This window comes from Cladophialophora immunda (genome assembly GCF_000835495.1).
Source record: "Cladophialophora immunda strain CBS 83496 unplaced genomic scaffold supercont1.3, whole genome shotgun sequence".
Classification (NCBI taxonomy): domain Eukaryota; kingdom Fungi; phylum Ascomycota; class Eurotiomycetes; order Chaetothyriales; family Herpotrichiellaceae; genus Cladophialophora; species Cladophialophora immunda.
In genome coordinates, this window is record NW_015622543.1 from 4291462 (window position 1) to 4317289 (window position 25828).

The 25828-nt window shown below is 52.6% G+C and overlaps 11 protein-coding genes across 13 annotated transcripts; 5 read left to right on the forward strand and 6 right to left on the reverse strand.

Moving 5' to 3' along the window:
* The first annotated feature begins 1384 nt into the window (after positions 1-1384).
* PV07_05900 (uncharacterized protein) lies at positions 1385-5442 on the forward strand. Its single transcript, XM_016392826.1, has one exon. It carries the CDS (start codon positions 1958-1960, stop codon positions 3902-3904), a length of 1947 nt encoding a protein of 648 aa, XP_016250345.1. The 5' UTR covers positions 1385-1957; the 3' UTR covers positions 3905-5442.
* PV07_05901 (uncharacterized protein) lies at positions 2852-6454 on the reverse strand. The gene has a single exon (XM_016392827.1). It carries the CDS (start codon positions 6188-6190, stop codon positions 4736-4738), a length of 1455 nt encoding a protein of 484 aa, XP_016250346.1. The 5' UTR covers positions 6191-6454; the 3' UTR covers positions 2852-4735.
* PV07_05902 lies at positions 6381-7946 on the forward strand. 2 transcript variants are annotated; one of them, XM_016392829.1, is made up of 4 exons: positions 6381-6638; positions 6688-6859; positions 6916-6933; positions 6986-7946. In XM_016392829.1, exons 2-4 carry the CDS (start codon positions 6711-6713, stop codon positions 7608-7610), a joined length of 792 nt encoding a protein of 263 aa, XP_016250348.1. In that variant the 5' UTR covers positions 6381-6638; positions 6688-6710; the 3' UTR covers positions 7611-7946. The 2 variants fall into 2 exon arrangements, with proteins under 2 accessions (XP_016250348.1, XP_016250347.1); XM_016392828.1 differs by having other exon boundaries at positions 6381-6859.
* PV07_05903 (uncharacterized protein) lies at positions 7601-8508 on the reverse strand. The gene is made up of 3 exons (XM_016392830.1): positions 8183-8508; positions 8024-8124; positions 7601-7972 (listed from the first exon to the last, which is right to left on the reverse strand). Exons 1-3 carry the CDS (start codon positions 8344-8346, stop codon positions 7800-7802), a joined length of 438 nt encoding a protein of 145 aa, XP_016250349.1. The 5' UTR covers positions 8347-8508; the 3' UTR covers positions 7601-7799.
* Positions 8509-8746: 238 nt separating this feature from the next.
* On the forward strand, positions 8747-11664 carry PV07_05904 (uncharacterized protein). The gene has a single exon (XM_016392831.1). It carries the CDS (start codon positions 8905-8907, stop codon positions 11560-11562), a length of 2658 nt encoding a protein of 885 aa, XP_016250350.1. The 5' UTR covers positions 8747-8904; the 3' UTR covers positions 11563-11664.
* On the reverse strand, positions 11546-13471 carry PV07_05905. Of its 2 annotated transcripts, XM_016392832.1 has the most exons (4): positions 12669-13471; positions 12575-12605; positions 12431-12520; positions 11546-12292 (listed from the first exon to the last, which is right to left on the reverse strand). In XM_016392832.1, the coding sequence occupies exons 1-4, from the start codon at positions 13385-13387 to the stop codon at positions 11987-11989; spliced, it is 1146 nt and encodes a 381-aa protein (XP_016250351.1). In that variant the 5' UTR covers positions 13388-13471; the 3' UTR covers positions 11546-11986. The 2 variants fall into 2 exon arrangements, with proteins under 2 accessions (XP_016250351.1, XP_016250352.1); XM_016392833.1 differs by having other exon boundaries at positions 12575-13471.
* A 71-nt stretch (positions 13472-13542) lies between these two features.
* On the reverse strand, positions 13543-16858 carry PV07_05906 (uncharacterized protein). The gene is made up of 8 exons (XM_016392834.1): positions 16413-16858; positions 15861-16360; positions 15679-15813; positions 15557-15628; positions 15366-15502; positions 14836-15312; positions 14716-14789; positions 13543-14667 (listed from the first exon to the last, which is right to left on the reverse strand). The coding sequence occupies exons 2-8, from the start codon at positions 16081-16083 to the stop codon at positions 13794-13796; spliced, it is 1992 nt and encodes a 663-aa protein (XP_016250353.1). The 5' UTR covers positions 16084-16360; positions 16413-16858; the 3' UTR covers positions 13543-13793.
* Positions 16847-18082, reverse strand: PV07_05907 (uncharacterized protein). The gene has a single exon (XM_016392835.1). It carries the CDS (start codon positions 17499-17501, stop codon positions 17160-17162), a length of 342 nt encoding a protein of 113 aa, XP_016250354.1. The 5' UTR covers positions 17502-18082; the 3' UTR covers positions 16847-17159.
* PV07_05908 (uncharacterized protein) lies at positions 18026-20077 on the forward strand. The gene is made up of 6 exons (XM_016392836.1): positions 18026-18492; positions 18565-18771; positions 18822-19160; positions 19212-19381; positions 19437-19658; positions 19717-20077. The coding sequence occupies exons 1-6, from the start codon at positions 18117-18119 to the stop codon at positions 19804-19806; spliced, it is 1404 nt and encodes a 467-aa protein (XP_016250355.1). The 5' UTR covers positions 18026-18116; the 3' UTR covers positions 19807-20077.
* A 1115-nt stretch (positions 20078-21192) lies between these two features.
* On the forward strand, positions 21193-23535 carry PV07_05909 (uncharacterized protein). The gene has a single exon (XM_016392837.1). The coding sequence runs from the start codon at positions 21468-21470 to the stop codon at positions 23106-23108; it is 1641 nt and encodes a 546-aa protein (XP_016250356.1). The 5' UTR covers positions 21193-21467; the 3' UTR covers positions 23109-23535.
* On the reverse strand, positions 23447-25764 carry PV07_05910 (uncharacterized protein). Its single transcript, XM_016392838.1, has one exon. The coding sequence runs from the start codon at positions 25652-25654 to the stop codon at positions 23576-23578; it is 2079 nt and encodes a 692-aa protein (XP_016250357.1). The 5' UTR covers positions 25655-25764; the 3' UTR covers positions 23447-23575.
* Between the last annotated feature and the right edge of the window lie 64 nt (positions 25765-25828).

Consider the following 25828-nt stretch of genomic DNA (forward strand, 5'->3'; position numbering starts at 1 on the left):
GGATAGGGATTGGAGCTTACACTGTTCATCTACTCAAGCGATATCTGCGCAGCTCGGACAGAATGGTGCTCAGCATTGTGGGCTGTGAGAGACATGATCCGGCATGTGTCAGAAACGAGGGTAGACGTTTCTGGCCTTGGGCAGGCTTGTTCAAATATCTGCAACAGCATAGTGCTCGGAGTAGTATCAAGGAGAAGAGCTAGACATACTCTGTCACAAAGACATCCACATTAACCATCGACCTTGACTGGTCTGCTTTTCGCCTTATTGCCAATGTGTTTCGGTCCGCTAGACATATGGCTTCGATTTCAGAACGAATGCACCGCACTCCTCTCAAGACTTGTCCACCTAAGGACCGAGCAAAGCCAACCGAACATGCTGTGGCCAAAAGACTCCAAAGCGATTCGACTTTAAGCATATGGGGATTGTATTTCCTAGCCTTGGCACACCTGGCAGTTGCTGCTTTTAAGGGCCTGTTCTCCTAGGGATGCTGAACCCCCTTCTCCGACTTTCTCGTTTGTTCCCATCTTTTGGCGTGCTTCACAACTCTGCGTCTCCTTGTGTGGCGTTCATTACGCGTCCAGTTCGGTCAGGGGAAGCAAATATCAATAGGACTTAATCCTCCTAAACGCAGCCTGGCCCGTTTCAGACCGTCTCATTTCGAGCCCCCGGGACACTGGAATGCCAGACTGGGACGAACCGAGAGCGAATTTGTCACTCTAGTAGCTAACCCCGTTGCTGGAAATCCGTGACGATACCCGCTACTGCGTACGCCTTGCCTTACAAGCTTCGGCTCGCGCTTGACAGTTGGCACAATGTGGCTGAAAAAGGGGGGGAGGACAAAAGGAGGTGGTCTCTAGCAATGTTGACGTCAACTACTGCAGACACATGAGATGTCTGTCCAACAGCGGCGGCCTTCTGTTTCCCCTCGAGCCTTAGAGAGGTGCTCATGTATATACCCAATCCTCCTCGACCGTGGATAGTGCAGCAACAACAATCTGCAACGACATGCTCGGCCATGTGCACGTGGGAACCTATTGACAGTTACCACGGGCGGTCAATCAACCAGGCGAGGAAGTGAAAGAGAAGGGCGTTTCCTTGTCGGGAATGTAGCCGCGAAAGGAGCAATGGAAACGAAGTCACTATGCGTCGGATTCGTCTACAGGTGGTCGAATTGAGCATAGCAGGCTCATATGAGAGTCTACAGTATGGTGGCGGTGTTCTCTCCGATAACCGTCGAATCTGTAATCTGTATTGGTTGAGGGTGCTCGTCAAGTGTCGTCCGTTCTCATGATTCTTGCGTGCTTCATGCAGTATAGCGGAAACTTACGACAGTGCTGTCTATCTTGACGCTTGACGTGGCACTCGTTTTCCGAACGACCACATGTTTCCGCCTTGAACTCGCTGTCTAGATTACAGTTTTCAGGTGATTGACTGTCGAGTCTCTCTCTCGAGACTCGAGATAGCTTCATTCTCATCCATCGCTGTAGCGGAGTCCCCCGCGGATGTGGAAATCTCCAGACCCTTGGCAAGGCTGAGATGCGGGTCTTAGGTGGCAGTGCATTCATTCTCAGGATCACTTGTGGCTGTGTCCTGCGCAATTAAAATCAGCCGCCTGATAATCGAACCGACGACATTGTTGACCAGCCCCCTTTGCCTGGGTGCGTTCTTCTCATTCCAGACCATGCAAATCACTCTGAATTGACCAGCCGAAACGATCTCGCCCTTGCCAGCATTAGCCCCTCCGGCGCCGACACCTCTTTGACCGCGGAATCGCAGAAACTTCTCCCCCGAGTCCCTTCAGCTGCCCGCTCAGCATTCAAGTCTGAACCTACCCGGCGATAACTGTTCGGGTGTGTCATAGCGTTCCCTTGCCCAACCGGTTTGTTGGAAGCTCGCTGGAGGGTCACGCTTATAGTAGCACCGGCATTTGAAGCCGGGACCGTCTCCGGGCAAGATGCTGTTGCAAGAGGTGGTCATGGACAACGACTCGAGCCAGCCGCAAGAAATACACGAAAGGCATTCGGTGCCGCCCACCAAATTGTCCAGATCAGATGTGGCTTTCCCTCTAGTAACGCCTCGGAAGCGTGCTCCTTCAGTAGCTTCGGTCGTCGACCTCGGCGTCGAGTCTTCACGTCAAGATGGACAGACGGTGGGCGTGGTAACCATTCGCGCGACGCAGTCGCCGTATCTGGATGCCGGAGACTCGTGCCGAGAAAAGGGGAGTGATCTGTCTGTGCCTCAAGAAAGCGGTTCGAAACCTCAACCGTCGCTAAATGACCTGCCGCTCGAAGTCCAAGGCAAAGTCCTCGACTTCATCTTCGGGGACATGCATTCTGTTTACGCCGGATCAACATCACTGCGGGGCAAGAGCGTTTCGTCCCTGATGCGACATCCGCGGAGGAAGGCGGTCTCGGACTTTGCACTGGTCTCACCAGTCTGGCGCGATCTAGTTCAAGAGCGCATATACCGACATATCAAGATCAAGGGTACGCGGGCTGGACTGAAAGAGTCTGAGGGCTTCTTCAGCTCTCATCCCCATTTGAGGAAGCTCGTCCGCCATATCGAATTTTGGGTACCCGTCTGGGGAGACAAGGCCCCCTTTTATGATTTCTCTGTCAACCCGATCCTCCCCATGTCGGACGCAGAACAAAACAATGACTTCTATCCCCATTTGCATCTGGCAAACGGAAGAGATCTGACCCCAGTCGCCGATCTGTTAGGCTTCAGCTTCAAATTATGTGCCTACTCTGCAACACTATCGGAAATTTTTGCGCACATCAACGATTTCTTCCCTGATTCCCGTGTGTTCACACTAGAAGGGGGCCACTGCAAGAAGTCCAACATGATTCGGCACTTTCCAAAAACACTCTTCCCTGACCCGAATCAGCGTCTGGACAGACTACCAAATATTCGCACCTTCGCTATGCGTGGTGCCTGGAATATAATGCGCAACTATCAACATTGGAAGACTATTGAGGATGCTCTGCCGAACGTTGAGGAGTGGCATTGCGGCTACGCGAGACCTCGTGTTGAGGCGGACGCCACGATCAATGACATCCTCACATATCTCCCCTCGAGACTTCGTCATGTCAACATCTCTCTTGATGGAATGTACAGCAAAGATACAACGACACTTGGCTCAAGCTTTGCTCCTGGGTCGAGTGGTGTACAACGACATCTCTGCGAGCACCTCGGTCGTGTCCTTCCACAACTCGAATCACTCTCATTCACGGGAAAGATCTGCGAGTGTCTGTGGACTAGCGCGTGCTCTGCCCTCTCTTCTCAAGCGCAAAAAACAGAGGAACCCAGACTCAAGCATCTCGAGATAGTGGTAAAATCGTGTTGTCGGCAACGAGTCACCGCAACCGACCCAACCACCGGAGAAACACTTACGCACGAATTGGGCGGTGTCATCGCCGATGGTGCTGGAATCACCAATCTCGTCTTCATCAAGGCGTTTGAACGCCTGGTCCTCAACACCGTCGAAGCGCTGCCTCTTTTCCCGAATTTGGAGTATGTGAGAATCAGATACATTGATTTGGATTCTCCTTGCACGCTATTAAACCCGTACTGGCTGTTGGAAAAGGGCAGGGTGTACGGTGTTTGGAACGAGGAGATTGTGGAGAGGCTGAGCGAGTTGATGCCTGACCTTGAGTACGAGGAGTTGGGTGAGGGGATCGAGTGTCCAGGGAGCTACCATAAGCCGTCATCCTCGGAGTCGAGCTCTTCCAATCCTCCCTCGACTGGCATTGGGGGTCCGCCTCCTGATGGTGGTCTTGGACCGGCGTCTCCGACAAATCCCTTGGGAATCATCATACCCAGCAGTCTTTATCCAAAGTGGAGGCCACGAAGTATCAAGACGAGCAGCTATAAGATTCTTGTTGACGCGAGGGGCGGTTGAGCTCCCATTCCTTTGAGCTGTCTTCCATGCAGAAACAGAGGACCGCTCGGAGGCTCATAACGCCATTTTGGCGGCGTTGAGGGCATTGCTTGGCTCTTTGGACGAACATTGGGAGTTTTGCAACCTCAGCTATTGTCGACCACGAGATCTAACTTTGCATATTCTGGACGGAGGGACAATTGGCCAGCAAGTGACGAGCCGTGTATGTATTGATGCGATGAGGAAATCCTAATGTCAGGAGCGACAAAGGTCGGGCGGGGGCAAAAAGTTTCTTGCTTGGGTCCGAAGCCATCTTTTTCTCGTTGCCAGCCATCGATCTGCAATCAAGGGGCTTTTGCTCCGTCTCTGTGTTGCGCTGCGATTCTCTGCGTCGTTTGTGTTTTGCATGGCGTGAACTCGGCTTTTGATTACCACAGTACCACGGCTCTGTTTACGAGAAAATATGGCGGGGGGATAGCGTTCGAGGAAGGTGTTCGGTTGTGCAGGCGGCGGAAGACATCTGGTCCGACCACAGGAATAGGGCTTGCTGGATTACATGTTTTGGGTGAAACAAATGGATTGGACGGGAGGTTACTTGGATTGAAGATCAAACCCCAGATTGACCAGCAGGGAGAATATTGGTGGGTAATGTGTGTGTATCCGGACGGGATTATGCTCTTTTGAAACCAAAAAAGTTCACATTTTGCTTTTCACCCTCACACAACGGTCTCGGACGAGTCCTTTGAGAGTTTCTGACATGGTCACTAGTCGCACAGTCCCTTAACTCTCCAAAGCCCCTCCGTGGTCTGATGTGCCCGGTTCATGCGACGCAGGCGCTCACGCTGTGTGGGCTCAGTTGCTTTTCAACACTCGATCCCTCGGCCCTAAATGCACATTGGCAATCCCGCTCGTGTCGATGCTAGCATTCCCACGCGGCCTGTCGCGGGGTGGCCTCGCCTTGAGCTCGGAGACGCTCGCTGTAGCCCCCGTTCCCGTGGCTGTTGTCGGTGACGAAGATTTGGTGCCTCGTTGCGCGTTAGTTGTCGCGGTCGAGCTTGGAGACCTGTCAACAACGTCGCCCACCACGAGCCCCAATATCCAACAGTTGATCCCGAAGAAAGCGAGACTTGCCGCGAAGAGGCCCGGGACAAAAGAGCTCCTCCCCAAGAACTCGAGTTGATAGCCCTGCTGTAGCCAGATCGCCTGCCCAAGGACCCAAAGAGCCAAAGCCGTTAGCCCCAGCGAGGGCCTCGCGAGTAATGACGAATTGGGCAGGTAAAGTGGCAGGAAGATGAGGTACCAGAGGAAATACTGCGACGTGCAGACCTTATTGAAAGTCACGAAAGCGAGGGTCTGCGCCAGCATGGTTGTTGGAAGATCGCGCTTTGCTAGACCAATGGGGATGAGGATCGTGGAGAGAAGGAGCTGGGGAATGAACGCGAAAGACTCGAAGGAGATTGATGAGCGCAGGTGTGCAAGCGTTGGGTTCGCCGACTGCGCCGAGGAGAGGTAAAGAAGGGTATTGTACGGGGAGAAATTGTGTCGGTGGTCGATCCGAGTCAAGTGGTGGAGAAACGTGTGTTGGAGGAACGGAAAGTCGTAGATCTTGTACATGAGGAGATTGAGCGCAGTAAAGGTTGATATCGAGGTCAAAAGCAGCAAAATGCGGCTCCTGTTGATGAAGTGTACAACAGGTTGCAATAGATTTGTTGCGGACGGATTTGCCGAAGGTGTCTCCAGCGCCCACAGCATGCTCGCTCCGTAAATGAAAGGGTATATCTTGAAGTGAACGCACATTCCCAGCAGCAGTCCTGACAATATAGTTTTCTTGGTCTCAAACGCCCAGAGCAGAGCCATGACCAGAACGCAAAGGAGACCTTCGCTGCTTCCGCGTGTACTGATGTTTGCAACCATTGGGTTCAGGAGCCACACGGCGGCGTATTGCAGAGCTCGTTGCTCTTCCAGGCCTTGTCTCTTTAAAAGCCTCAGGATGAGCCATCCAGCGATCAGATCGGACAGAGCAAACAGCGTCTTGCCGAAATGAAACCACAGTCCTCCCCAGCTGGTGGGTAACAGAATCCATGCTAGAAGGGGAGTATATCGGTATGTGGCACGGTCATAGGGAGATGAATGCCTAGATACGGCTCGGGCGGCGTCTGTGAAGACGTAGTAGTCGATGTCCGTGTATTTCAGGGCGGAAACCGAGTCCTGATATATGCCATAGACAAGGAGGATGGCCCGAAGGAGGAAGGCTGAGGTGAAGACGGTGGCGCGGGATGAGAGGAGGGACTTTAGGAGCGAAGCCATGAGGCCGGCAGCATGCCTTGTGTTGTTCCCTAGGAACGAGGTAGGATCGAGTCAGGTCTCCTTTCCTATGGCGAGTATGCAAACATTTTGAAGGCGTCCAGGCGAGGCGATTTCAAACAACGGTTTGATGTCCATTGGAGGTTTTATTTCAGTCTCCGCAGGGCGGCCGCATTAGTGCCTCGTGCTTCGTAGTGGACGCTGGCGTTTTGTCAGGCTCTGGGAGGGTGGACGCGAAACATTCTTGAACGGCACAGATTTAGGACACCACACTGCAAAAGAAGCAGCCATAATATTCTCGAGGAGACCGTCAAGTCGAAATTGACAACGACATCACGCCTAGCAACAATCTGTTCAGCCTTACTTCACTTAAAGCAGCGAGACAACTTGAATAACCTCCTCACAGCTCCCAGCAGCGACCCCAGGACTTTGTCTCCTGTTTCCTGACAAGGTGTGTATTCCCGTTGGCCTTTCACAATCTCAAAGGTTCATCATGGCAGGGGTAAAGAGAAAGCACAGCGGAATGGGCGACGATGAGTCCCTTTCGTCTGAGACAAAGTCACCATTTCTCCCCATATTTGAAGCTTTCCGGGCTGAACTTGATGAGCACCACGATCGCAGAGAAAAGATCATCAAAGTGTCAAGAGACGTGACTGCTCAAAGTAAGAAGATGTGAGTTCAGAGTCTATGTGCTTTGTCATTCTATCACCCTAACCAAGTGTCGGCAGCATATTTGCATTACAAAGGTGAGGCAACAATAACCTCTGCCGGCAACAGTAGCTCACAGCTGTCACACAGAGTTCGTGAACTCGGCAAACCCATACATGCCTCGATATCCAAGCAAACGGCGCCCATGTATACCACCATCCGTGACCTGTTCCAGAGCGTCGTCCCAGACCTACAAGGCATCAATGCATATCGCTACCACGGAAACATCAGTGGTGGCATTCAAGAGTTCATGGAAGCCGTCACTTTTCACCGCTACCTGGAAACTCAACAAGTCATGAATTTCGAAGATGCACAGACACAGCTTCCAAAGGGCATCTCCCTCACTTTCGATGACTACGTACTTGGTTTGTTCGATATGACAGGTGAATTGATGCGCTTTGCAATCACGTCCATGGCCACAAACGGGCAGTTGCCTGGGTTATCCAGAGGAGCAGAGTCGTCTCAAAAGTCCTCGATCTTGACGGACATGCAAGATCTGCGTGCAGGTTTTGAGGCGCTAGATGCGGTCAAAATCCACAGCCTAGCAAAAGCTTTCGACGGCAAGCTCAAGACAACGAGAGAGTCTGTAGAGAAGGTGGAGAACGGCGTTTACCAAATGATAGTAAGAGGCAAAGAGAGACCCAAGGGCTGGAAACCAGATACTTCGTCCGGTGATGCAGGGAGGGACAGCCAGGAAACAACGGAGAGACAGTGAAAAGGAAGCGTCCATTCTCAACTCGCAGCAGACTGCTTCCTCGCGTCTGCTCAAATGCTGGGCTATCTCGAGAGCTACTGAAGCATTTGTACATCGGTCCTCCACTGGCTGATGTCCGTGATACCCTGCCACCCTTGTATATCAGAATCACGCAAAATTGTGTACCTCAGATCTCCAGCCTTTCTTTTCTTATGGCTGAGTCGGGTCTTCATCAGCCTCCAGAATGCCCTCCTTCACCAGCTGTTCTGGCTTGGGCCGTTGCTGAATCTTATGCTCCAGACTGTCTGCCCGCATATGCCTATCCAATGCTTTCTGGTTGGCTTGCAGGGCTGGGGCAGCGGTTGACTCGGGGAGGATGTTTCCTATGAGAGTGTGAGCATGGCGACGACGCTGCCGTATGGACCCACTCCTACGTTCGACCAATTCATCACGTTCCGGTCGCTTTTCGAGCTGCTTCCTTAGATTGTCTGAGTGTTGCTGACGCTCGAGTTCGTGCTGTTTCGCTTGCAGGGCCCTCCACACAGAGTAAGAAAACAAGCGCCGTTTCTTGAGAGGCTGGACTGTAAACTCACGGAGCAACATTGCTGTTAAGGAGGATGTTGCGATTCTTCAGGTCTTGGGCATCAGGGCGCAGCTGCAGGTGTTTCTCGAGAGAGTTCCGGCGCTCAATGGGGGAGATAGGACTTTCGTCGACCTTGAGGTCAGGCGTGTTGTCTTCGTTCAGCGCGTTGGACATCGTGATAGGAGGCAGCTGTCTCGGATACGCTGAGGCTCGAGGATGGGAGGAAGGCTAAGATGGGACAGGTGGGAGCAAGTTGCTTTTGTCCAGTCTGACTGACGTCGCAGGCACTTTGTCCCCTGCGATTGGATCCTGGTCTCACCTGTTGCGATGACAATGGCAAAGCTCGGGCCTTGGAATGCCCTGCTGATCCCGCCAACTTCCATGTGCCACTGGTCAACTGCCCCGCGCCCTCATCTAACATTCAGGGACCCCTCTTTGCATTCATTTGCGGGCTGAGGGGAAGGGCAAGCGCTGGTGGCGCCCAACTTTCAGCCCCCAATGTTTGCGGGATGAACCTAATAGGCACCGATGCCGCTAATGCACTTAGCTTTCCCGTTCGCACCTCAGGCGCCAGGGCCAAAGTCGTGTCGCGTCATAAATTATTCACTGTACCGTCGCTGCTGCTGCGCTTTCAGTCCCTCAGGGAACTTTCACCATTACACTGTTGCTCTGCTTAGTTCACCTCTCCATCCTCACACTCCTCTTGGAGTCCTCTTCTACGATGCTGTCACGATGTGGATTCTTGACACCAACGCCGATTTCTTCCATGGCAGGCGAATGTGGCTGAGGCCAGGGCACAGGTACTTGTTTGGCAGAGTCAAGAAAGATGGCGTTATGATCGCCATTGACCACAAAACGGTCTCCAGACAACACTTCAATATCACCGTTGACCCCGTCAAAGATACCGACGTCGGTCAAATTCACACTCGAACGAAGATACGCATTCAAGATCACTCAAAGACGGGAACGTTTGTGAACGGCGAGTTGATCAAGAGAGACCCAAACAACGAACAAGAACCGAACCCCTCGCGAGAGCTGAATGACGCCGAAAATTCAATTCGGCCAAAAGGTTGTCCTTATGAATTCACCGTCACATGGCAACCCTGCGTGTTCACCTTCCACCTACTCAAGAAAGAGCTCAAGTCAGGAGTTCTCAAGGCAAAGCAAGCAAGGTTACAAGATCTGGATATCAAAGCGATCAGCGAATTTTCTTCTGAGCATACGACCCATGTGGTGGCCAACAAGAGAAATACTGCCAAAGGTCTGTTGGCCCTAGTCAATGGCAAATACCTTGTGACGGAGTCATATCTCGACGCCCTGGACTACGCTGCCACTCCTATCACCCTCAGCCAGGAAGTGAATCTCTCTCCGCTGGAAAAGGACTTCGACAGTGCCTGGCCTGCTCCGAAGGACTATCTTCCGCCACCGGGAAAGGAACCGACAATCAGACCTGCGGAATCATATCAACCCGATCCCGCACGACTCAATGTATTTGAACACTATACGTTCATCTTCGGCGAGCAGACTCAGTACGACACACTGTTACCGGTCATAACGAGTGGGCATGGAAAAGGTATCCTGTTCAAGGTGGTGAATTTCGAAACAACAAGTGACGAGCTAATTCAATTCTTGCAAAATGCAGCTGGGAACAAATCTGGTGGTACTGGGTCGAAAGGTGGAGTCATTTTGGTTCGATGGCCTGGAAAGGAGGATGTTCAAGAGTGGACGAACACACTTATCAACGAGACGGCTTTGAAGATGGACCAGCGAGCAGTTGATCAGTCTGAGTTCTTGGATGCTATTTTGGCAAATGATGCCGGACTTCTCAAACAACCTATCCCATTTGAAAGCACCAATGATGGGAGAATCGCACCTCCCCCATCTGCAGCAAATTCCGTCGTCACAGGGCAGGTCGGCGAGTCTCGCCCAAATGGTGCATCCACATTCAATGGAGCAGAGAACGGAAGCCCTCAAGCAGCTCATGCGACGGAGGCGACAGACAACACAGAGGCGGCTTCCCAGCCTTCACAAATGTCAGGTCCGAATGCTTCACAAGCCAATGGCGCCGCAGAAGGCGTGGGGAGACTGCTGACCCTCCCTAAAGTATCGCAATTGACTAAATTCAAGAACTTTGACGATGGATTCGATCCCGATGCCGTCGCCGCTTATGAGGAGGACGAGGTCATCGAGGAAGATGCATACGCCTCCGGGCCGGAAATGCGATCCAAGTCGCCGTTCGTCGTCAAACAAGAACCGCCTTCAACATTGAAACGACCTCGTTCCCCAGCCGAGGGGCAACCCAATACATTTGCAGCGGAAATGGATGATCTCCTCCCAGCGGCTACCGCCTTGAAGAGACGAAAGCTTGCAGAAGCAGCAGCCGATGGGCGCATTGATGGAACAGGGGACATTCAAACACGTGCAGCACCAGTGAAAAAGATCAAAAAGGAACGCGAGATTGACGTCCGCGAAGCCGCCAGAAAGCAACGAGAGGAGAAAGACGAAGCCGCGCGGAGAGAGGAAGAAGAACTTGAAGCTGGCCTGCCCGATATTGAAGATAAATCACCTGCGAACCTGGTCGATGTCGTCAGTATCGATCTTCCCTTACGTGATAAAATGAAGAAGACAAGCAATAGGGTCAATGGTGAGCATGGACCAGACTGGGATCCCAGGTGGAATGGTCGCAAGAATTTCAAGGGTTTCCGTCGCAAGGGTGTTCCAGCCCAGCGAAGATCTCATGCTAGCAAGGTCATCGTGCAGCTAGTCGAAGTCCCGAACAAAACGGGTGGATTGGGTGATCAGTATTGGTCGAAGACTGAAGAGGAGAAGGAACGCGAGAGGGAGAGGAGGCGTAGAGAAGAGGCGAGAAACCAACGGACAGCGCAGAATCAGACTCAGCCGTCGAACGGGACCGTCCGTGGTCATGTCGATGGGAGATCGAAAACACGAATTGTCTTGGACGATGATGACGAAGAAATCGATGACTTGATCGGTCAGTTAGAGGAAGACGCTGAGAGCGCATCGATAGCTAGGTCGACCCCGAGGATTTCACGTTTGCAGCGCGAAGCAGAGGATATCGCGGATCATGAGATCGACCCAGACACGCCTAGGCACACCCGTACTGCGGATCGCACCCGGCAGGCAAGTGAGAACGCTTCCGAAACAGTGGGAGAAGATGCGACGCCGAAAGCGACTCGATCGCAGAAAGGGAAAAGGCCCGCAAACTCCAACGTGGAAACGAGCAAGCCGAAGCGTCAAAAGACTTTACCTGTCACGAGTGTGCGTGATGATGACAGCGAGGATGATGACAGTGATGATATGAAATTCCGGTTTGGGGCCAGGGCACGCAGGGGAAGAGGGAGGGAGAGAGGAGGGAGACTCGCAAGTTGATGGCGAGGCTGAAGCAGGAGGAGCCTATGTGTCATAGGAAGATACCTTAAGGTACATGTATCTGTAGCGTTCAATGCAACTGGTCGAGCGTGGAAAGCACACCTGTACCCAGAATCCTCTCACTTTCGTTGACCGAAAGACTATTGCGTAATGTAATCGCTAGTATGGAGATGCCTTGAGTGGCCAGGTATATAACGTGTCGCGAGGCTGTGTCTCCTGAGTGTAGCCTCCCCAACTCTAGTGGCCACGTCGCTTCCGAGAGAAGTTGGCAACGAACGCTTTCATATCGCTAGAGAACAAGGTACACGTTCTGCCATGCAATTCCCCATCGCTATCGCTTATCCCCTTTTTTCCGATCCTGGAAATCATATTCTTCGTCTCGTGAAACCCCCTCCCAAATTTTGGGAAATGCAAAATCTCGTTCTTACCGCCAGTAACTCGGACCTCGGCCCTTGAGATACGTCTCCCAGGCGTCGTCGAGCACGTCGACGACCTCCTGCGGGAGCGGGCCCTTTTCCAGGTCCCGCAGGTTGCTCTCCAGCTGGGCCAGCGAGCTGACGCCGATGATGACGCCGTCGTTGCCGCCGTCCCGGCCGAACTTGAGCACCGAGTGGTGGACGCACCACCGCAGCGCCGTCTCGAGCAGCGTGAGGTCGTGTTTCTGGACGACGGGCTCGATCATCTGCAGGGCCTGGAACGTCGAGTCATGGAAATACCGGTCGCGGTACATCTGGGGGCCAGAGCAATCAGGTTAATTTTTGAGCGAATCTGGGGTGTCGGGGAGGTTTTGTCGGTGTGGCATTGCGAAAGCAGGTTGGGGAAGTTTTTTTGGTGACGAGAGTGAGTTTGGATTCTTCCTCAGACGTACCTTTCCGGACCTTGACACGTCGGCGAACCGGCCTTCGCTGGGCATGTCGCTCTTGGACTTGTATTTGCCGCTGAACACGCCGCCGGCGAGCTGATGGCGTGGGTTAGTCCTTGGTACCTTGTAGAGTAGGCCGGGAGGACTTACCGGATTGTAAACCACCAAGTCCAAACCATACCTGTAAGAGTCGCGCGGTCAGTTGCCTTTGGCCGCCAAGGTCTGAAGATGCGTGGGTCCTCACTTTCGACAACAGGGAACCAGCTCCTTCTCGATGTCCCGTGTGATCGCATTGTACATGGCCTGGTAGATAGTGGGCTTCACCCAGCCTCGCTCGTTCGCAATATTCCAAACCTCCGCCACCTCCCAGGCGGCGAAATTGCTCAGCCCCAACTGGACGAACTTGCCCTCTTTGAACATGTCATTAAGGCACTGCAGAGTGTCTCTAAACGGGACGGATCTGTCGGGGGCATGGAGGTAAAAGATGTCGACCGTGTCGGTCCCCAGCTCCGCCAGACTCTTCTCGAGACTCGCCCTCAGCTTCTCCGGTGAGTGATCGCCCGGCTTCGCAGGGTAGCACTTGGTCGCCAACGTCAGGCCGCGGTCTTTCCACTTGGCATCTCGTGTGAACCCTTCTTGCTGGCCGCCAATGTACGCCCGCGCGGTGTCTACCTCGTTGTACCCCTGGGACTGGAAGTAATCGAGGTTCTTGTTGTATTCTTCCAACGTGGTGATCCGGCCGCCTTTGGACTCGGTCCCAGGGGGCCCGAAGGTCATGAGGCCGAGGATCACGCGCGGCTTGCCGCTGTTTATCATGGTGGAGGTGACGAGCGGCATCTTTGCGGTGGTGGACGGGAGGGAGGGCGAGGGAGCTGGGGAGATGTGACGGGTGAGGGACGTTAAGCGGGCAGCCGTCTGGGGTGGCAGGGAGGCTTGAGAACGTGCGATGGCGGAGCGAAACATGAAAGTGAAGGCGAGGTTTTGTTCTTCCAGGGGACGCTTGCTCTCAAAGATACGAAGGGAGCAGAAGATACGATGGTCGTTTTCCTTTGGCGATTTGCTATCTGCGACACCGGGAGATGCACCCAATGTCCCCCCCCATCCCCCCCAGCAGATGACGCCATTGGACTTTTTCTCCAATTCTGGTCGCCCACCGTGTTATTAGCCTATTGGCCCTTCCTGCACGATGCAATATCAGTCGTGATAGATGACCTGACCCGAAGACAAGCCATTCTCTGCCAAAGGGAGCTTGTGCAGCCATTAGCCCTCCAAAAGGGACCGAGACAATTACTTAATCCTCGGTGCCTCCATGCTAGTACGCGCAGCCTGTCTCAATGTACACGCATTTCAGTCACCTCGACAACGACCCCTAACACTGCAAATTGTAGTCTTCCTTGATGACCTGAGCACTCTTCTCCCCAATCATGAAGACCGGGCCTTGGAGGTTGACATCTGGCAGGCGCGGGATGATACTGACATCGCACACCCGGAGGTTTTGCACCCCATAGACTCGCAAACGTGAATCTACCACACCACCATCTGCCTCGGGGAGCATCTGGCAAGTCCCACTTGCATGCCAGTTCGGAATGGTATTGGCCTTGATGTAGTCGAAGATGGCGTCGTCCGAGGCGTTGGCGGGAATATTCGCAAGACCAGGCTGAACCTCACCGTTGTTGGGCCCCATTGTGAACTGTGCAATTGCTGGATGGGCAAGCAATTTCCTCAGATCCTTGAATGCGTTGATGGCCACGGCACGATCGGTATCATTCGCATAATAGTTGGGGTCGATGTTTGGTGCATCAAATATCGACGCCGACTTCAGCGTCACGCTGCCCCGACTCAGTGCCACAAGCGGCGACGCGGTAAGGGATATGTACGACAAGTTTGACTGAGGAACATAGTATGCCGACGAGGAGGCGCCCCCCGTCGAGGACGTACCACCGGTCGACGGTAGGAAAGCCAGCCCGCTGGGGTAAAAGAGAGATTCATACAAGAACTCGACATGTGATTGGTTGACAAGGCCTGCATCGAGCACCGCTTGCGCTCCTATGGCTCGCAGGGTGGCGTTGGATAGTTGCTGGAAACCGTTGGTGATACCAGAAGGAGCGGTATATGGCCCAGTCAGGGAATTGAGGAATTGTTGTTCCGCCGCTTCAAGGGTGGAATCGCTGATGGCCATAGAACTGGTTGAGGCTGTTTGTTGGACCAATGCCATGATGCTGAAGACGCAGTGATCGTTTAAGCTATGCAGAATTAGAGCAGTAAGTCATCAAGAGGCTGGAGACACTCACTTCTGTCCTACGTTCTCGTTGATGTGCACCGGAGTGATGCCATTCTGACTCAACTGCGCATGAGGTCCGATTCCCTGGAGCAATATTAGCAGATGTCGACTTGTCCTCACATTCACTCACCGAGATCATCAGCAATTGGGGGCTGTTGAAGGCACCCATGGCCACAACGACTTCCTTGGTGGCATTGACCGTGATAAATTGCCCAGTTTGCTGATCTGTAAAGGAGACGCCCGTGGCCCGTGATGTCCCATTGCTGCCCTTGGTGAATTGGATCGAGGTCACAGAGGCATAGTGGAGGACATCTAGGTTCGTGCGGTTCTGGATTGGCTTGTAGAAAGCGTCATAGCTCGAGCTGCGTCGCAGCCGGCTGTCAAAACATCCAGTGCCTTGCTTGACACCTGTGTTGTTGCCGTTGTTGAGCTCGTTAACGATGGGAATTCCTATGGCTTCACCAGCGCGGATGAAGCCGACATTGGAATCCGGCACGAAGCCCTGGAAGGCAATTTGTAGCTCGCCATTGGAGTATGCGGTAGGATCCCAGGTCTGGAAGCTATGATCGAAGCTGTCGTTGAGGTTGGGTGGGTTAAAATGAGTTTGCTATAACGGTCAGCCTCCCTAATCTGCGCAGAAACATGTCAAAGGATACGGACCTTGATGCTCAGAGGGTACAAATCATCCCAACCCCAGCCTTGGTTGCCTATCTCAACCCAGTGATCGTAAACGCTGGCGCTGCCTCTTCCATAATACAAGCCGTTTATGGCCGAACTCCCTCCAAGACCACGTCCTCCTAGTAGCACACAGTCAATTAAACTGGAGATCCGGAAGTCACGGAGTGACTCACGGTGATAGGGGAGGATCCGATTGTTGAGGTTCTTCTGCGGCAAGGTATAGTAGTTGTAGTCAATTGCAGTACCTAGGCCAATGGTTAGCGGCTTTGGTAAAAGCTCAGAGCTAGAATCTGACCAGCAAGGTATTGATTACCACCGGGGTACATGTAATTCGCAACAACTCCCGGTTCGGGACCTGCTTCTAGAACAAGCACCCTGGTGTTGGGACATTCAGTCAAACGGTTTGCAATGACGAGTCCAGCGGTGCCACCTGATTGACGTAAGTTCTCACATCGTGCCAGGCTGTAGTTAGCTTACCTCCAGCGATGATGAAGTCGTATGTCTCTTGGATGGTCTGTCTCTTGATTTTTTCGATGGGAGTTGCACAGGCAACACCTGCTAGAGCGGCGGTAATGAAGCCGGAGAAATACATGGCACTGTCTTCGACTGACAACAGAAATGAAGAGGGAAACGGCAGAAGCGAAAGGTCAATCGGCCAACTCTCACCGTATATATGCCTCCAGACAGTCCTCAATGACATCTACACTCACCGCTTCCACCAGCTGAGGTTCTTTTGGTCATGATTTGATGCTACTGCACATTCACAGGACCTTAGGCCTCGTAAGCACCCTGATGCTCGCCATCCCAGAATGCAGGACGATTGGTTGTCATCTGCATGTTTGAATAGAAAGCTGAAAACATCCTGTCGATCGTGCCGCCCGACAAGGCAGTGTCAAAGCACAACAGGCTTGGAGCTCTTGGGACCTCGTTGAGGATGTCATATTATGGGGAACAAAGCCTTGCTCTGACGCAGAACCCTCTCACAGAGTTAGCCAAAAGGATTGCTGACTTGTGAAGATCAATGCTTACCTTACCGGTTGTATTCCGCTTAAGACAGCTTCATATTAGGCAGATCGAGACCTTCAAATCTGATCTTCTTTACTGCTCTGTGTATGCATGTCTGTATGTGTCTTCGACAGTAGGTTGCGAAAAAGGGTCGTACCAAGCCTCGTTTGATAAGGCGCCCCAATGTCCTTTTGGGGGCGAACTGTTCGCCTGAAACTGTACCTCACAGACCACGGACGAGCCTTGTGATTGCTCGGTGAGATTGACTTGGTAGGGTCCGCATATCCACATCCTCCTTCCTACTACCCAAGTCGGTCAATCCAAAACCGTCGGTCGATCATTCTCACAGTCCCTTTTCAAAATCTGGGGTACTGGTTCGCTTGTCCAATCAAGGCTTTCACTGTCCGGAGGAGCTTGTCTTATACCATTCCGAGTAATCAGATACTCAATGTCGCCTACCATGACATTAATCTTCGGTATACCACACCCGTAGCTGGGCGTTCCCAAGGGTAGCCATCATCACGGTCAGCCTCGCCTGCAAGCTGGTGACCCTCCTTCAGTGTTTGGCCATTGATACCCTGAGGCGAAGCTTCGGCAATCCTCTTCATTGGTCTTGCCCTCCTGTTCTCATGCTCTCGATGAGCACGTCAGCTTGCGGGGAGACATGGATGGAGCCGAAGAGACCGTCCTCGAGACAGTAATCCTCTGATCAAGATACCGAGAATGGTGAGATTGCGGTAGTATTGATGTGTCGCGTTGGAGTAGGTCTGTTCACATCTTGCTGCTATGATCTCGTATTATGGTTCCGAAGTAATGTGATATTCTCAACGAGGCGTACAATCTCTGGCGAGTTCTTCGCCATGACAATATGAGAACAAGGTTTGTGACTTGTACAGCCGCTTTGAAGGTACTCGGCAGGAATGCTGATCTGCAGTCAACCACAACCGAATCCATGGCTCGACTCCTATCCTCATCCACGATCCACCACTCACTTTGAGGGCGTGGTCTTGGCGAAGGCACCGCATGTTGGGCTTTTGTAAGCAGAGGGTTCTGCGCAGCTGCGCAGCTGCGCATCTGATCCACTTTGTGGGGTGTTGCACTGCGAGAGAACATGATCAGACATGGTGGCGTGGCAGAGAAAGCCCCTTCGACCAAATGGACAATATTCGTCGTGCATGCCTTTCCAGCGTGCAGCCCCCTTTTTCAGAATCGGGTCTTTGTTTATACAGCATTATCGTTGGAGGATGCTTGAGTCTTCAGCAATTGACGGCCCAGTCCTGCCAAGAATCGGACACCCCTTCCAGGATCGATGTAAGCCAGACATTCATTGAAGGTTGTTGTTATCATCTTGTGGTTCATTCAGTCTGTATGGAATGTCTCGCGGGAGGTGATATATCATGCCTCGAAGGCTCGCTGAAGCCTTCCAACACTCTGGCCTCGACAGACTCGAAGGCTTATGAGATGGTTCGAGGGCACCAAGGTGGCCAAGGAGGGCCAAGCTTGACGTTTAGCTTGTAGGCATCCGATTGTGGACATGTGTCTTCCAATTGAGGAATTTCAAATGGTTCAGGCCACCCGGTGGCCTCATACTCGGAGTTGTCAGCAACCGAGAGGTGAGCCCGCTCTTCCCGAACCAAAGTCCATGGAAAGAACACGTAGATCTCAACGTGTCGACGGATTAGCCTCGAAGTCTCAACTGGGAGGTTGGTCATCTTGAATACGCCAAAGATGTCTGGTGCCGAACAGCTTGAGCGGCTTCGGTCGATCCTGAGTTCCGACGAGACCGTACCGCGAGGTTCAGACTTATACAGGGCAGAGTCACTACCATGGGCAGCCCAGAAAGACTTGAACCCTTCCATGGTCATTCGCCCCAAGAGTATCGAATCATTGAGCAAGGCTTTGGCGCATCTTTCGAAAACAGACCTGAGCCTTGGCATCCGAAGTCAGGGTGTTGGCTCGGCTTCGGCGAAGGATGTTTTAATAAGCATGACGGCATTTGATGATGTCGACTTTGACCGGCAAAATGAAATTGTGACGGTAGGAGCAGGACAGAGCTGGGGCCAGTACTATGAGAAGATGGATAAGATTGCTCCTGGCTATGCAAGTAAGTCGTCCATTTGAATGCCCATTTCTCAAGTCGGAAATAGTGGATGAGGGATTCTGACTTTACTGAAAGCCATATCTGTTCGTACCCCCAGCGTCGGCGTGGGCGGAAGCATCTTGGGCGGTGGATATTCCTGGCTCTCCTCAGAATATGGATTGACATCAGATCCGGTCAATCTGCTTGACGCCCAGGTTGTCAAAGTTGATGGGACTATCCTTTGGGCGTCCGAAGAACCAGATCTGCTCTGGGCACTCAGAGGGACGAATGGTGCATTCGCGGGTAAGGTCTGATTGGGTGCAACCATATCCTTATGTTCACTCTTGCTTTAGTCGTCACTCGATTCAAGCTTCGAGCTCGCAAGTATGAGCCTCGGATCTGGGGCGGATATATCTTCATCCCGAAGACCGAACTGAGGGCTGTCGTCCAAGGCATTGCCGCGATGGATGCAAGGCCTCCAAATCCCAAGGTAGCCCTTGGCCTCTTTGTGATGAGGAAAGAGCAGTTGATACATATAGGCGCCAAAGAAGACATGTTAATGATCCTTGCGTTCGATGCGCTTGGTGAGACACACGGGAGAGGTGACGATGGATTTGGGTGGGCGCTGGATTGTCCGGGAGCAGTTGACACAACCAAGATAATTGACTTGTCAGGTATGGCTAAATTGCAAGGTGAGTCCCGTTCATGACGGTGGCGTAATCCTGAGTTGATGCTCTCGCCAGAAAATGTTGGCAAGGCCAAGGGTATCGCCAATGTTTGGTGGGCTCCAATGGCGTTATGCAGGATCGACGAGGCAACACTTCTTCGAGCATTTGACTGGTATGATAACGCTGCTGCTTCACCAGGATCAGTAGGAAAGCGAGCGTCGTTATTCTTTGAGATCTTCACCACGGTAACTATTTCCTTTGCCAATCAGCCCTAATCATCTTCTTACAAGATCCCAACAGCGAGACTCTCTGACATCCAACACCGATTCTGCGTGGCCACGCCCTCAGGGCTTTCAACACAAGATAACAATCGGCGCAGGGACGGACATCGGGGCTTCCACAGAGGAAACTGAGATGGCGAAGGAGTTGGTCAAAGATGGTCCAGGGAAGATAGTGAACGCACCAAGGCCGATTCTCATCGTACCGAATGCAATGGAAGATTTCCACGACCCTATCACCCAGGTAAGAATATTCAGACTCAGAGAGCCTCTGCCACAGCTGTCTAACGGTATAATCACAGGTATACCGCGAGCACTATCCAAGGCTCCAAGCGTTGAAGAAAAGATATGATCCTGACAACAGACTTGGAGGGCCTGTCAGATTGGTGTAAGCCCTCGAGGAATGAGACTTATCTCAAGGAGCATTTGGCATCAAGCAGAGGTCTCCGAATTCGCGCGATTCATCGCGAGGCTTCTCGCCTCTCGTTCTCGCCCGAATCTCTCGGACCAATGGCTCTCCTGCCGCGCAAAACTTTCGAGGGACGATGGTTGCCCAGGTAGTTCGGTGTCTTCGCGCGAGGGTGCAATCAGATGTTCTCTATCGTGGGCTGAGACACACCAATCAATGTAACCATGTCATGGTAGGCAATTCGAACCGGTTCTCTCGTAACTTCGCCGTAATAGATCTCGTGCCCTCCAGCCAAGAAGCTCAGAGCACCATTCGAAACCGTTGCTATCCCTAGACTAGGGCCATGGTCGGCGTCTGGTTCCTCGTACTCAGAAAGAATGTCGACATCGCTTTGATCCGCATTGATAAAGTCGACCTGGCAAAATGGAAGGAGAAGACGAAGGGTGAGGTTAGAAGAAGGTCGTTCAGGGTCTTCAACGCCCAAAGTGCGGTATCACGTGCCGTGCGCGCCTGTGATCATTGACTTCAGCGTTATAGACATGAGCCCATCCCTGGCAGAGACAACTGTTTTTGCTCTTTTTTTTCAGCTCGCCATTGTGGCCGTTCTTTCAGGAGTATTTTCACCGTGATATCCTACCTTGCCATCACGCTGTCTGATATTGTCTCAGGTCCTAATCGTAGCAGAAAACCCTCAAAAGTCGAAACGTTGAAAGCTGCAGCAAACTCGAAGCTCTCTCTATCCTATTACCCTCTGCACAGACGATGATTCGGACAGAGCGACTCGGAGACGTGTGGCTGGCATGTCCATCAAGGAGTTGGAACCCCTGGATCTCACCAGACGTGAACTCGTTACCTTGCCAGCTGAGATGATCTCTTCTGAAACCACAATGGCCGATTCAGAGCTACCATCCATGGACTCCAGCCTCAAGGCAGCAATAGTCCCCGATAGGAGTCAAAAGCTGGTCATGGACAGAAACAAAAGCAATTCGAAAGCAAGTTTGCCCCGTCTGTTTGAGGGCTTCGAAGCTGCTCGGTACCTCGCAGTCGGCAGGCCATCGAACCACACTCTTTGGGATAGTCAAGATACATTGATATCCTGTACCTCACCAAGATGCCTAGGCATGTGCATGGGTGTCAGTTCTGATCTCACCAGAGTTCGGGAAGAGAAAGCTGCTACAGGGCGTCGTTGCTGGCTACGAAGAACGAGTAATAAGGAACCCCAGGAAGCCCGGCAAACCGGGGACCGCCTAAGTGAAATGAGCCTAGTCGGGTGGGATTCAGGGTCCAGCTTAACAGCCACCGCCGCCTACTAGCCTAGTGACCTCGCCTGAAGCCCCAATCACACAGCCCTCCGGTTCAACATGATGATGGAAACCTTACCTCGTAGACGTCCGCAAATCCTTAAGAGAATGGTGCAATTCTTCTCATTTATCAACAACTGGTGAATCTGACGATAAGGTTGCATACGAACATCGACGCCGTCAAAGCCCTCCCTATCAGGGGCGCACGAGCAGTCCCACCGTGCCCAACAGCGCCACGTATCGACTGCCAGACCGACTGCGCCTGATTCTGTCCTCCCCCCACTGTAGACCACTGACCAAATCTGGTGACCTTTTATAATCCTGCCTGCTCCCAACCGCATGGATGACACCGTCCGACAGCAGCGACTCGTCTGGAGGGGATCTCATCTACACGCCTCCTGGGACTGAGTCGCCCCTACCTCTCTCCTCCACCTCCGCCGCGCCCTCCAAAGCCAATTTACGTCCTTCGAGCCCCTTACGTCTAAACTCCCTTCCGCCAGCTATAAAGGACGAATTCCGGGCCGAACGACAACAAATTCGAGGAGTGCATTTTGATCTGAATGACGAGTCTAGAGACGACGAAGAGGACGACGAAATGGACGGGAGAACGTCAATGCACCGGCCTCTAGGGCCAGAGTCGCATGAGCCGTTACTAGGGGAAGACAAACAAGCAAGCAACAGAGGTCGACCAGAATCACCAAGTCTCCATGGCTCTTCCAGACCAGCGGCCTCGTCTCGGAGGAGCACATTTCGCTCGCGGTCACCCTCATACGCCCAACCCGAAGACATGGTACGGCGGAAGTACATCTACGCCTCCTTTTTTCTCATCCTCTCCCTCATCTCCTTTGTCGTCCAGACGGAAACGGCGGTGTATATTCAACACGAACTGAAATGGGACAAGGCGTACTGCATGATGTACTTGACACACGGCTCCTGGATATTCCTCTGGCCAGTCCAACTCCTCTTTCTCCGAATACAGAAACGAAAACTCTCGTGGCCTGCGTTCTGGCGAAGACATGTCTATCTCCTCCGCTCCACAGCGCAGATGGTCTGCTCTCAAGAACTACATCTCTCAAAGTCCACCATGTTGATCTCCCCTTGGCCCTACATGATCAAAGCCACCGCCTTCATTACCACGTTTCTCACCATGGCTGGGGGATCTTGGTACGTTGCTGTCAACTTGACCTCTCCTTCCGACCTCACCGCGATCTACAATTGCTCCGCCTTCTTTGCCTATGTGTTCTCCATAATGCTCCTCAACGACAAACTGCGCTTCGACAAGGCTCTCTCGGTCGCACTCGCCATCATTGGCGTCCTTGTCGTCGCTTACGGTGATAAAGATGACAGCACGCCGGGTCCTGGCACGTCAAACCCTGGTGCTGAAAAGGGATTCGGAACAAAACTTTTGGGAAATATCATAATTGGCATTGGCTCAGTCGCGTATGGTTTCTATGAAGTTCTTTATAAACGCTTCGCCTGTCCTCCCGAAGGCACTTCTCCGGGCAGGGGGATGATTTTCGCAAACACCTTTGGCAGCATGGTTGGATTTTTCACATTGACTGTTCTCTGGATCCCTCTCCCGATCCTTCACTGGACTGGTCTCGAAGTATTCGAGATTCCCAGTGGTCGAGCAGCCAGCTTGCTCGCCATCTCCACCCTCTCCAACGCAGTCTTCTCCGGCTCGTTCCTCGTCCTCATGTCCCTCACATCGCCGGTCCTGAGTTCTGTTGCCGCGCTCCTCACGATCTTTTTGGTGGGCATCACAGACTGGATCATCACCGGAAAACCGCTTAGTGCGGCGGCACTCGCTGGTTGCGGGTTGATCGTTGTGGCGTTTGTCATGTTAAGTTGGGCCACATATCGAGAGATGAGAGAAGAACAGTTGAAAAGGGAGGAAGAGGAAGAGAATAAAGTGTTTGATGATGACGATGACGAGGAAGGTGATGAAGAGCGAGTGTCAAACAATAGACGGAGGGCCAGTTGATTTACTTTGATGAGTCGGACAGGTCCAACTCTTGTATTTGCGAGGTCCAGTGATCTTTGATGATGTTTGGCGGTCGCATCCTGCAGGGCGCAGAGTGGGAAATTTTGAAAGAGTGGCTCAATAAGACGCCACGAGGCTACGGGGCAATGCATTGAAACCGGATTTTGAATGGGAGAGTGTGCCAGCACTTAGCTTCCAGGTACGGGGGGAGCGAGGATCCAGGCTCCTGTCAAACTGGACATGGAGGATCTTTGAAGAATTTTGCATCTTCAGGCGTTGAGGACTACACTATATATGTCACCTTACATATCGGGTTGCGGGCTTAGGCCAGAGAGCCAAGCAGGAGGTCATATATACCCCAGGAAGAATGTTTTCCTGAGAAGGGGACTCTCGGTCCGAATATGAACTGTCTATTAGTGTATCAACATCATTTCTCATGAGCACGTGTACAAAGCAGTCGTAAACTCTCAGGTGAAGAACAGTCTCTTCTGCCTTCTCCCACCAGCCGCATCCGGCTCCATTAGATTGCTGGAGGAGACTTTTCTCTTGGGCTTCATTCCGTTAACAGATTTCGGCCTATCTGGCACAGAACCATCGGGCGATGCTCTGCTCGAGGCGGCGGTTGCAGATCCGTTTGCCTCGGCCACGACCTCTTTGATCGTCTGCCGCGAGAGACACAGATCGATGTGGCTGTTAAATTCCCTGTCGCTTGCCGGCTGCGGGAGCTGACAAATTGGACAATCCCATAGTGCTTTTTGCTTGTGGTCTTCTTTCAAAGCCGACACAGCAGCTTTATTCAGTACCCGTCCATGCTTGCTTTGTGGTGACACCGCCGGCGAGTTCGGCTCACTGCCATACTTGTACCTGCCAAAGGGTTCGTGCCAATCTGCTGTGGAGTCACAGGCGCCTGGTACAGGGGTATTCGGATCCTCGTCTTGAGAAAGTTCATGCTGCTGCTCCTGGCTCAAGCGCTCTAGCTCCTCGATCTCCTCCTGTCTCTCCTGACGAGCGGCTTCTTCGAATTCCGAGTCCGGCCAGACTTCCCACTCTGCATCATCTGCTGGCTTTCCTGTAGAGGAATTGTCGCTATTGAATTTGCGGCGAAAGAAATCATTGCCCGCTTTCTTGGTGCTAACTAGATGGGTGCATCGTAGTCCCATCAAGCGGAGCCGGAAGTCCGGAATCTCCTTCTCAAGTTTGACCAGCATCGGTAGGCTGTAGTTATAGAGATCGTCTGCGAGGTGGACTGCCTTCGGAGCAGCGACTTGTCGGGTGAAGACTTCGTAAGTGTGGAGTTTGACCTTCAGGACCAGTGTCCGACCTTTCACTTCGACGCGGACCATGTCTTTTGCTAGCTCTTCTGCCGTGTGGCGAAGTTTCTCGCGAAGTTGTTGCTTGTCGCTGATGTCACGGAATGTACTTTCTGTTCCCACGCTCTTTCGCTCATACTCCTCAGCAGGCTGTACAACCGTGCGTCCGAGGCCAAGATGGGTCTGCATCAGGAACTGGAACGCCTTCTCCCCAAAGAGCTTGTAAAGGTATGCGCGCTGAGCATAGATGTCGCTGCATGTTTGAATACCAATAGCATCGAGCTCTCGCTCAAAGACACGGCCGACGCCGTTTACTTTGCGCACTGGCAGTGTAGCCATGAACGACATTATGGCAGCTCGATCATTGGGGATTCGAAACTGCCCATTTGGTTTGTTCTTGTTGGAACAGATCTTGGCCAATTTGGCATTGGGCGCAATACCAGCGGAGATTGTGATTTTGCACTTCTCGTGTACGTCTTTCCGGAGTTGCTCAATTGCAGCTTCCGGGTCCATTTGGTTAGTGGTGCAGTACTCTGTGATGTTCAGGTAGGCTTCATCGATGCTAGAGCTCTCGAAACGCGGGTCGTATTCTGCGAGGATAGCCCTTACTTCTTTTGCCTTGGCTGTGTACTTGTCAAAGTTCAATGGCAGACAGATCAGCTGCGGGCATAGTTTTTTCGCCACAAATCCCGCCATTGCACTGCGACAACCATATTTCCGGGCCTCGTAGTTACAGGTAGTAAGGACCCCCATCCCAACGGCCATGGGAACAGTCTTGAGCTCGGGTCGATCAATCTCTTCAACCGCGGCGTAGAAGGCATCGCAGTCGATGTGAACGACATACTGTGACAGGTCTCTGGCCAGTTCGAGGGATGCAATGTAGTCATCTGCCCGGCGAAGATCCGTCTTGAGGTCGAGCTTCTCCAGTTGTGCCTTCTGTTTGAGAATTCGCTCGATTTTTAGAGTCAAGTTTCTGTCCTTGACTTCTTCATTGTTGAAGAACTTGGAGCCTTTGGAGGCCTCGTATATGATCTCAGAGACCTTTTTCTGATCGACCGCATCCTGTCCGGCCTTGGTCAAGGAAGGGCCAAGGAGATGGTGCTTAAGGGAATGGTGCTGGGATGCTAGGAGGGAGGCTTCCTGGGCCTGCGATGTATCGTCGGGGTCATCTGGGGTATTGTCCGTGGTCTTGTCGACATTTGTAAGGAGATCATCATTCTCGTCATGCAGTGTCATCGCAACACCGAAGGAATGGCATCGGGCAGCATATCGTGCGATGCTGTGTTCAGCGGTTGCCGTCTAATTAGCGAGGAACGGATGGGACGCGACAAGGAAGGGGCGTGATGGTGGACGTGTTTAGCGAGGAGTCACCTGCGCTCAGTGACGAAACCAAAACCCGCAAACTAAACC